Genomic DNA, 11,488 nt, shown 5'->3' on the forward strand with positions numbered 1-11,488 from the left:
ATACATGTTTTTGTTGTAATAACTTGGAGTGCATTCCTGGTCCCTTCAAGAATGTGAAGAACAAGTTGGAGGATAGCCTGAGCAACTTAATCGAGACCTTGTTTCAAAATTTTTAAAAATGTAAAAAAGGGCTGGGGAGGATATAAGTTCAATGCAAAGGCCCTGGATTCAGTCCTCAGTCATGCGCGTGCACACACACACACACACACACACACCCCACACACACACACCCACCCCCACATATACACCCTCTTCAGTGGGAGACTTGCATATCCATAATTTCTGAATGTGAGAGAAATAATGCAAATAAATTACAGAATTAGTTTTTATTTGGATTTAATTTCACTGTTTGGAAATGCAACTAATGCATTGAGCTGAAATGCTGACTTTGTCTCTTCTGTTAAGAATCTAATATATGAAGACACTGTATAAGGAAAGAGTCTAATATATAACAGATCAGGTACCATTCACAGATGATATTGTGTCACTTAAAATATGCCATTGTGATTTAGGTTAGTGATTCTCAACTATTTTAATTTCAGGAACTATTTTTTTTGGCGGGGGGGTACCAGGGATTGAGCTCTGGTCCTTGCGCTTGCAAGGCAGGCCACCAAACCTAAATCCCCAGCCCTAGTTTTTTTTTTTTGTGTGTGTGTGTGTGTGTGTGTGCGTGTGCGTGTGTGTGTGGAACTTTTTTATACTTTAAAAAATTTCTGAAGGTCATTGTGAGCCTTCTTTGTTTATGGGAGTTAATTATCGGTATTTACCAATTAGAAATTAAAACAAAAATTCAAAGTGTTTACTGAATACATGTATTAAAATAAACTCATTACATATAAGATAAATATTATTTACTAAAATACAAGACTTCTCTGAAACAAATTTATTAAGAACATTATTTCTGCAGACTTCTATAGTGTCCACCTTCACTGAAGACGTACTCTGTATGTGCTCTACTACTGTCGGAGGACAGCGTTTCAGCTGAAGTATACGGAGGAAATAACTTCACATTCTTACGTTGTGGGAAAGAGTTTTTATCTTTTCAGATAATTGTGTATATTCTTTTTGATGTAGCAAAATTTGACAAATGTTGCAGTGTGTGATATGAACATAACACCTTTTTTACCCTGTTACCTTAAAATTCATTGGTTTACGTCAACAGGCTCTTACTTGTGCATTATAATAGAATCATTATTTTAATGTCAATTATTTGGGAAATATCTGTTCACTTAATTGTGTAGGTCTACCAGATAATGATGCACCTCGCATGATAGCAAGAACCCTACACATGTTGCTATCACTGCCACTGTCAACAGAAGTTGACAGCACTGTAGTGAGCTGTTAAAATCAGTATAACTTCTTAAATTCTATTTTTTAGGTGAAAACTTATTTTATCTTTGGAATAAATGCTATTAGTTATTTTCATTGAAATGGCAACTTCTCTTTATATTTAAGAAAACATGTACTCTAGGATAGAAATTTAATACAACTAATAGTTTTAATGGCTTTATATTAGTTTCAATTTCCAGCACCAGCCCCCCCCCAAAAAAAGTATTGTGTATGTGGTTGATGAGTAGGATAGAATTAACAGTTTGTTTTACAAAGAAATATCATAAGTCTTTGTTTTTCTTCCCTCCTTTTAAGGCTTCTCATTTCTTTTGGGGATTGTGGGCTTTGATTCAAGCCAAATACTCCACTATTGAATTTGATTTCCTTGGGTAAGTTTAATTTTTTACATGCATTCCATTTGTCTCTACTTTTATGTGAATTAACATTTAGAACTCATAGGAGCATTGTTATTAATTGATCATATTCTAAAGGCTGCATACATTTGATAATCTATAAAGAATCTGCTGTACTGAAACTTGTTCACTATTCTCAGTATTAGAAAACTGTCCAGTAGGTGGTGCAATAAACTAAAGATCTTTCCTTTGAAAACTATAAGAAAGTTTAGAAATTGAGTGGAAAATAAAGAAAATTAAGTTTTTTGGCTGTTACTAATTTTGTTGTCATTTTGTTTTCTTACTAGGTATGCAATTGTTCGTTTTAACCAGTACTTTAAAATGAAGCCTGAGGTTACTGCATTAAAAGTGCCTGAGTAAAGAAGAGATTTAATTAATTCTCAAGTAGCTGACCAATGGTTGTGAATTTTTTTCCTAAGAAATTCCAAAAAGCCAGTATCTGTTAAAATTCTGTTACTGAATTTGGTTATTTTGCTTTACAAATTATTCCTTTAAACAACCAATCTTATTATTTAAATAGACTGGATGATGTCAAGAAATATACCTATTGCTGTCAGAATGTGGTGGAGTAGAGATTTGTTAGATCTGCAAAAGGTATAAAGATGTCAGTTTAAGCCTTTCTGTCATAATTTATGTGATGTGGGTTATTTATTATAAATTTAACATGATTCTGTGACTGCTTTCATCACTTTCCTCTGTTAAGTGTATACAATGTGAGAGTGTTCTAGAGAAATGTTTTTAAAGTTTTATGTTAAGAAGATTGATTTTAGGAAACCATTCTGGTTGTTCATTGTAACCTTTTTAGTTGATTCACCATAAATGAAATGTTATCATTTGCTTTTGAAATGCCAGTCACTGACTTGTATAGATAACTTAGGATGGTCATAGGAAACAAGGTGTTTGGAAGGGAGAAATGCATTCACTGTCTTTGTTGGCGATACATCTTTTTAAATTGAATATTAGAAGGCCTTTCTTTTTTGGGGAATTCTTGTCTATATAGTCTGGCAATATAAACGTATTTACCATGTAATCTTGGAATAAGTATAATGATGGTTACCAAATCTGTATTGAGAAATGTATGCAAATGCTGAATGTGATTATTTAAGTTACTGTTTTGTTTGACCTTATTGATTTGTTTCTAACCAAAAATTTCATCTTACTTGATAGCTTTCTTTGTATTAAATAATAGCTTGTAATGCTAATTTTTCAAACAAATACACAAAATTTATCATACTTGAAAACAGAATATTGTTTAGATTAAATTTTTAAAAAATCTTCAGATTCATTGTTGATATCCTGGTTTCAAGTTTTAGTTTTTGTTGTCTTTAGTGTGATAGTGATGACTCGATACATGTAATTTCAGAGTAATATGTTGAGGCAGTTAAAAGAATCAAATAGGGAACATTTAGAATAGCGGTCTTATATACTTAAAATCTGAAAAAAAGTGAAATGTGAATTAAGCAGGAATACTTATGGTAGGAGGGCTTCTGTTGCTTTGATTTATTGTGTTTTTGTTTTTATATATTTTTTGTATAGGGTAAGAGGGAAGCAATTGTATGGAAGGAAGTTAGTGCTTTGGAATAGTTAAGAAGGCTTCAAGTTTTGAAGACTGCTCTGTGAAGTTGAGCAGTCATGGATAACTTAGAAAATTAGTCTGACAAGCTTTGCACTTTGGTCACATAAGTGCTCATGTACAAAGTTGGCTTAATGGATCTGCATATTTGAAGTATGCAGCTACAAATTTATCCTCTGAGAAATCTTCTGGGGAGTCTGATGTATTATTCCAAATGACTTATATTCTCAGACAAGTGCATTAAAATACATGGATTATCTCAAGCTGTTTAAAGGTAATAAAGTAAGTAGAAACACTTAACGGCCATTTTAAATGGTAAATTCTAGTTACATAAGTAGGATCTTACTATGTTTGTATCTATAACAGTGTTAGACCAAGCTTTGGTTTCTACCTCCCCAATGTTATAAATGTTCACTTTTGTTTTTATAAACCATATTTACTGTAAAATTAATGCAATTTTGCCTAACTGACTAAATGAATGGAAGCAATTAAATAAAAATTAATAGCTTTTTATAATGTTACAGTGAATTTTAGAAATTGTTTTTGGTGAAATTTTCATCTGTGTTTAGAACATTATGGAATCATAAAGCGTATATAATACTTTAGTTTTTTTGTTTTCTGCATTTTAAAATGCAAGAGTATATATCTTGTAGAACTGTGGGAGGAGAGAAAATCATTTTTCTACCTTACTCAATACTCTTACTTCCACTTGTTTTGGCTAGAGATTCCCTGAGCCGTTGTGGGTAGACTGTGCATAGCTGCGAGCGGTGACACCACTGTAACTGTTTCAGAGAGATTCATTTAGAAGTGAATGTAACCAGGAATGGAGGCTGTCAGGTTAGCTAGCCCTGAAAGTATGCAGTGGATCTTGGGAACAAATTGAGTTATATAAAATAGTGTCCCCATTCTTTGATTGGATTTGGGGTGTTGTGATGCTCCTACTTCCTGTACAGGTTTATGGGATCATGGTGCAGACTAACAGTAGGGTTCAAAATTACTTCCCTTTCTATTGACCATTTAAAGGATTCTAAAGGAGGGTAAATCTTAACAACAGCCTGAATTCATCCTTCTGAAATTTGCCCTGTGGCTTGCTGAGCTATCATTTGCCTTTTTATTAAAGCTAAGGAACTTGAATGCCTTACCTAATCACTCAACTGGTAGTAAGCTCATTTTGTAAATAGGAAAATGGTTGTTAGATGTGGCATTCATGTTTGTTCCATGTTAGTCAATAGACCATAGTGGCCTGGATGCTTTAACAAGCAAAATTCCACATTCCCTTCCCCTTTCCTCTTACATTTATGATTTTATCTGCTAAGTAATATTGAATTTTTTTTTCTCCTAACCCCATGCTACCATCATTTTCTGGAAGTCAAAGAGAAGTGGTAGTAAATCATACTGTTCACATGATCATCTGAGATCAATATGAGCACAAAACTCTTCAACTAGGTCTGCCTGGCATGTACATAAAACAGTGTAAATAAAAGTTTGTAAATTCTTGTGAATTGTACCTTGCATATGAGATTGTGTGTTGTTTTGCATTTTCTTCCCTTTTGTAGAAATTTTTCTGTCAGGAAATGATCCAGCTTGTTGGTTTTAGACTGGAAATAGCCAACAGTTCTGGCTGCACAGTGAGATAACAGGAACTGGAAATAGGGTTTATCAGCTTTGGTCAGTATCAGTACTTATTTATTTAGCCTCTCAGTGCCTAATAAGACTTTTCCATTTGTTAGTTGCCATTAATTTTTGTGAGATTAGATTTCTGGAAGCAGTGAATCTATATACTGTTATTAATACACATCCATTCTTTAAGTCACAACTCTAAGGTAAGAGAGACTAAATATGATTTAATGATTGCAAACTGAAGTATTGTCCTTTCCCACTTTAGGGTTATTTACATTTTCTACAAAAATCTTTGAAATTCACTGGGAATTTAAATCCCATATACATATAAGAGATAGGACAAATAATAGCACTTGCTTCAATTTAAGCATATCTCAGACAACCTCTAAAGTTTTTCATTGTATGGTTGTAAAAGACAGAAAGGACATAGGTAATCTTTTAATAACAACTATTGCTAGTTTTTTGCTAAAAATATTTACATTTCATTAATGTGTATTATTCCAGACTTTAGGAAACACCCCCCAAACACTCTCAGTTAAAAGCTTAATCCTCCACATTTAAAATTAATCATATATTTCTTTTTTATAGTACATAGCCTTCTGTACCATTTTATGAGTTCATTATTTTATAATACAATGAAAGTATTCGTCAGTTTGATTTTCTGCTTTAAACTTCTTTAAACCATTTTATAACTGCATGCAAAAAGTAATATAGACTTAAGCTTTTAATACTAATTATTCAGTTGGTAGACAAAGGTATCCATGCTTTGTGGTAGGAGAGTTTTGTTATTGGCAGCGTCTTGCACGACTTTATACACAAGGCAAATGCTAATGATTATTATGCACAAAGGAAAAAGAATTACAAGTATGTGTTAAAGTAGTTTTATCTTTATTTTGGAATTGATCTGATCTGGCTTTTCTTTGGTTCATTCTATTTCATAATGTCCCTTTACTGGGAAATTTAATTATATGTAAGGCGTTTTTTTGTTTTCGATTCTTTTAAAGAAAAGAAAATATTTGTTATATAGAGCTTTTTTTCTACTACATATATCACTTGTGTGAGTACAGTGTTAAGTCTTGGGTTTGATGTCTTTAGACAGAAAAATACATTATTTAAAGATTTCCCCATCTTTTGAAATCAGACAGTAAATGTTGCATTAAAAGAAAATACTTGAGGTTTGTGTTACTTTGAATATTAGAAAACTGAAATTATGAAGATGTTGAGTTAAAAATTCGCAGCAGTTTTTACACTAAAAATTTTCATTTCTGGGTCATAGTTATGGAAAGAAAACCTGAACCATTTGCATGAGAAAAAATAATGATAACTTTTAAGCACTATCAACTTCTATTTGAGCTATCTCAAACTCAAGTTTTTAGTATCCTTTCCTTCTGAAATTTTCTTTTGTGCCTTTTCTGTGCTTTATATACTTAGTATACTACGGGCGTTATAGAACAACAGGGTTAAATACCATTATATCTTTATTCACTCTGAATCCTATAGCTTTTCTAATTAAGAAAAAATATTCCTATCTCTAGCTCTCTCTCTCTTTTCTGTTGTTGTTAACATTTTACCCACTAAGGGTGTTTGGAATTAATCATTTTAACAAAATTCAAGATGTGTATAAAAATTGAAAACATTGTATACTTACATTTCAACTAGTCAGTGAAGAGTAAGAAATAACCTAGCTGATTGGAATTGTAGGCTGTTAGTTAAATTTCAAAACTTTTAATAAACTTTCAGAGATAGAGTGAAACCCAATTGTATCCATGTAAACTAGCTCCTGTGACTTGGAAAAGACCCCCCCAAAAAAGCAGTGGAGGAGATGAGAGTGTTTGCTTGCATAGTTTTAGTTGTGGTGTGTTGCTACTTAAATACAGGTAGTGACATACTGCAGTTTTTATTGTTCAATAATCTGAGGTAGTTTTCTGTATGTATCTACTAAAGTAATTATAAATGAATGGAATCTGCAAAGAAGAAACTTTTTGACTATACTGTATTTAGGAGCCTTTGTACAGCTAGGTCAAGTTTCTATGATACTGAAGTATTTGAATTTTAAGATGTACTATCATCCTAAGGAAGAAGACATATTATCCATGTGCAAGGAAAACAAAAAAAGAGTAATTGTCATCACATTAAGCTGTATGTTGAATTGGGAAATTGTGGCATAAAGCTTAAATTTGTGTTCATCAAATGTGAACTGTAGTAGTATAATGCTGCTTTGTATATACTGTAAGTGCTACAAATAGTCTCAGCACTGAACATGTATTGATACCTCTCAAATGAATGCAACCTTTGACGTGGGTGTTTCGATACACCTCAGACAGTATCTGAGTGAGAATTTGTTCATCTGTTTGCTAATGGAGATACTTCCTGTTTTTTCGTTGCATATTTTCATGTTTAAAATTTAATTTTTACATTATACTGCTGTTAATTTAAGTAAAATTAGTTCTGTGGATAAAAAGGCATTGCCTGTGAAGAAAATTTAAAAACAGCCTCATTCATGTAACTGCTTAAGTAAAAATACATTTTTGTTGTATGTTCATGAACTTTAAATGAAGCTGTGTTTTTCTGTTTAAACGTAATGTTCAGGTTTTATTTCTCATTAATAAAGCTTTTTACCATTGATTAAATGAAGGAATGTATCTTTTTGAAGAGATTTATATTCTGTAAATAAAAATTGGTTGTAACAATAAAGTTGGGTTCTAACTACTGTGTATCCATAATTACTTTTATTATGCCATTTTGTATTTTTATTTTGCAAAAAAAATACAAGACTTTATAACTGCACAATTTATAACAGCTAAATCTTGGAAGTAGCCTATATAACCATCAGTAGATAAATGGATAAAGAAAATGTATTTACACACAATGGAGTATGACTCTGCCTTAGAGAAAGATCAACTTACATTAGAAAAATAATTCAGTATTTATACGTGTGTCCTTTTTATTTTACTTAAATGTATGGTCTCATGGTGCACCCTCTAGTTTTAGTGTAAATGAGGGCTAAAATGTATAATAGATATTGTGAAATAGGAAGAAAATGTTCAAAGGGGAACTAAGGAGGGGGGTGGGGGAAAAGAAAGGGAAAAGAAAAAATGAAAGAAATAATGGAAAAACTTCTGTAGATAGGAGTGGAGAGTTGGAAGGAAGAGGAATGGGAAAAAAATAAGAACTAAGATGTGTAGATACAAATTCCCTAAGGTGAATGTTAACATAATCTACACCTAAATTGTACCAATAAACTCTTTAAAACTGAGTCATCTTTAGGGAAATAAATACACTTGGAGACCATAATGTTGAGTGAAATCAGATCCTCAAGCTTAAATTTCACATGATTTCTCTTACGTTAGAAGGCCAGATTATAAATAAAGAGCAAAATAAAATATAGACAAAAAACAAGCTAGATCTTGAATCAAGATGGAGGTGGGAAGGAGGGGAGGGAAGGAGGATGAAAAATGAAATCAAGATAGGTGTACCAACTTCACACAAATTAAATACTAATACAGAAAAGGATATATTTTGTGATCATGTTTTCTGATTTTTTAATATTTGTGGCTGTATTTGGAGAAGGACCTCTGAGGAGATAAGATTAAATGAGGTCAAGATTAGTGGTTTTTTTTTTTTTTTGGTACCAGGGATTGAACTGGGGTCCTGGCACTTGCAAGGCAGGCCACCGAACCGCTGAGCTCAATCCACAGCCCATCTGTTTTGTTTTTAAAAGCAGGGTCTTGCTATGAAGTTTAGGAAGGACTTGAACTCGCTATGTATCCCAGGGTGGTGAATTTGAGGTAATCCTGCTTTAGCCTCCTGAGTGCTGGGATTACAGGTGTATACCCCCATGCCCAGTCAGATTAGTGCCTTTATAAGAAGAGGCACCAGGAAGCTCCTCTGTGTTCACCCTTGCCAGGCAGGGCCAAGTGAACTCAACAGCAATAAAGTTGGTTGTTTACAAGTCAAGAAGAGAATCCTCATCAGTAACTGAATTGGCTAGCGTGATAACCATGGATTTCTAGCCACCAAAATCGAGAACATACATTTCTATTGTTTAGTCATACCCCCACCCTTCATTTTGTGTGTGTGTGTGTGTGTGTGTGTGTGTGTGTGTGTGTTTGGGGGATGGGGGCAGTCTGTACAAACTAATACAGATGGTAGGAACATGGGCTGTTTTATATCTTTGTTGTCAGTGTATGAGTGAATGTGTGTGTGGAGGATGGAGTTTAAAGGATGGGATTAAGGCATATAAATGTTTTACAACATATCTCCCTTAGCCTTCCCCTGCTATTTCTCTGTGGCTTTGTTTAGAGTCATGGTCCCTGGCTACGGCATCCCCAGTTTGTTTCTCTCATTTCCTACTGTGCCTACTCCTCACGCATGAAGGGCTTCGGTACCTGAGTATCAGATCCCACTGCTTCCCTTTCACCTTGACTGCCACCTCACAGACAGCTTAGCTGTACTTAAGAATGTCCCTTCCAGAAACTCAAAGTCCTTCATCTCTTCAAATTTCAGTGTTATTTATTTTCATTTTCATATCAATGTCCCATCTGCCTGGCCAGAGTTTGCCTCACTCATAGCTGAACCTGCACCTTTGAATTGTAAAAATATTATTATTCCAGGTTTTGGCTATGCTTACTTGTTCATCCAGGTTTACTTCTGTTTTCCTTTCCTTTCTTTTCTTTCTTTCATCTACCTTAGTTTTGCCTCATTAATTTTACCACTGTTTAACTTCAATCTTTCTGGGGTTTTTTTTTCCTATGTTGGTTGCCCTTATTAGCGAAGTTAATTGAATTTATTAATTTTAGTTTATCAATACCTATGGCAAATTTGTATCCCCTTACAGTAGAGAACTCATTTTGTGTGCAGCTGTGGTTAGCTGACAGGCTCCAGCTGTTAGCTCTTTCAGGATCTGCCTTATTCAAATTGACATCACACACTTTTCTGGGGGGACTGCTCTTCTCGGCAGCTTTTGCCGTGGACCTCCCCTTTAGTCTGGCAGTCAAGTGTCAGGTCTGCTTCATAGTCTGGAATTTCCTCCTGAGCAGTGCTACTTCCCTTTTCTTCACAAACCCTTGGCATTAGTTTCCCAGAAACCTAATCTGCAGCAGTTGGTCACAGAAGTGTTCTAAGAAGGCAGGTAGCTAAAATAGGAGTTTGGAGCTACTTCATTAAGAGTCAGTGTCCAGTTTACACTCCAAGAGGGCCCAGAGGGACTCCCTTAGCCAGGATCCCTTAGTGTGAGAGTCTCAGGAAAAGAACGCCTTGAAGTGAAGCTTCTATGGATTTTTATTGATAGAACTAGGAAGCAAGGGTAAAGGACAAAAGGACATCTGTGTAGGAATTCATGTAGGGGACAGGGAAAGGACAAGGAAAGGTATGTGGTCTTTTACATGACCTACCTTAGGGCTAATCTAAGTAATTTGAGTAGGAGGAGGACAAGGGGCAGAGCATACCATTCCTTAAGGCAGTGTGTTTTGATCCTACTTGGCCTGCTGCCCTGTAGGCTCGTTTATATCCATGCATTCTGTGAAATCTGGGCTGTGGCTGCAAAGGTATCTTTGCCCACCTACCTCACACGTACCTCTGAGCAATACCCCCATACCTTTCTAAAGGCACCTATAGCCACTGAGACTATACACTGAAGAAAGAGGAGTACCTGGAAACTTTGAGGTCTGTTAGACAAAGGGTCCAATTTGGTACTTACAACTAGAGACAGAAACATCACCCTGGCTCCCCTGTTACACTGAAGATGTTCTGGGAATGGACTACATTGAAGTCCTGCTCACATCTGGCTATACTGGGTTTATTGAATCCATAAATCTTTCTCATGATCATTTTTCCAGTCCACAAATTAATAGTTGGAATTGATATATTTGGAAGTTGCAGGAAGTTGGTTTTTGGCCAGAGGGGTAAGGCCACAAGAGGTAAACTTCTCTTACTACTCTTTCCTAAGCCAGTAAAAAAACTTGCATCCTGAGGAGGACTGTAGAGATTACTTTCATTTTTTTTTTTAAAGAGATAAGAGTCTTACTGTATTGTTCAGGCTGACCTTGAACTTCTTGACTCAAGTGACTCTTCTGCCTCAGTCTTTTGAATAGTTGGTATTACAGTTCACGCCACCACGGCTGACTTGTTCTACTCTTAAAGATCTAAAGTTTACAGAAATGATGGACCCTTCATACTTCCATTTGATTTCTTAAATTTCTATTGAAGACAGTGATGGCTCTCGAAAAAGGAATGCTGACTACCACAAGTTTGCCTAAGTAATAGTCTTGATAGTAGTTGCCAGTGTGGCAGGATAGTATTCTTATTGGAGCCTTGGATTAATATGGCCTTGGATGTGGGATATGCAGGCACTGTTTGGACAAATGCATTCTTTCTTAACCAGTCATGAAAAAGAATCAAAAACTATTCTTCCATATGGAAGAAGTCTCATGCTCTGGCATAATATAGTGCACATAGATCTAGACCATCTAGACATCCTACAAAACACTGCATTGATTCAATATATGACTATTTCCTGCTAATCAGGCAGGATGAGAAAGAGGTACCTGATATA

General features: G+C 34.8%; 1 protein-coding gene across 1 annotated transcript in view; it reads left to right on the forward strand.

The window, feature by feature from the left end:
* The window catches only part of Etnk1 (ethanolamine kinase 1), a 61,960-nt gene extending 56,184 nt beyond the window's left edge, over nucleotides 1-5,776 (forward strand). The window contains exons 7-8 of the mRNA XM_010615414.3: nucleotides 1,645-1,718; nucleotides 2,030-5,776. Of these exons, the coding sequence (XP_010613716.1) occupies nucleotides 1,645-1,718; nucleotides 2,030-2,102 (147 nt within the window). The 3' untranslated portion in view covers nucleotides 2,103-5,776. The remainder of the gene's footprint in view (nucleotides 1-1,644; nucleotides 1,719-2,029) is intronic.
* Nucleotides 5,777-11,488: the final 5,712 nt, after the last annotated feature.

Source organism: Fukomys damarensis, unplaced genomic scaffold, assembly GCF_012274545.1.
Source record: "Fukomys damarensis isolate Sample0158 unplaced genomic scaffold, DMR_v1.0_HiC HiC_scaffold_19, whole genome shotgun sequence".
NCBI lineage: Eukaryota > Metazoa > Chordata > Mammalia > Rodentia > Bathyergidae > Fukomys > Fukomys damarensis.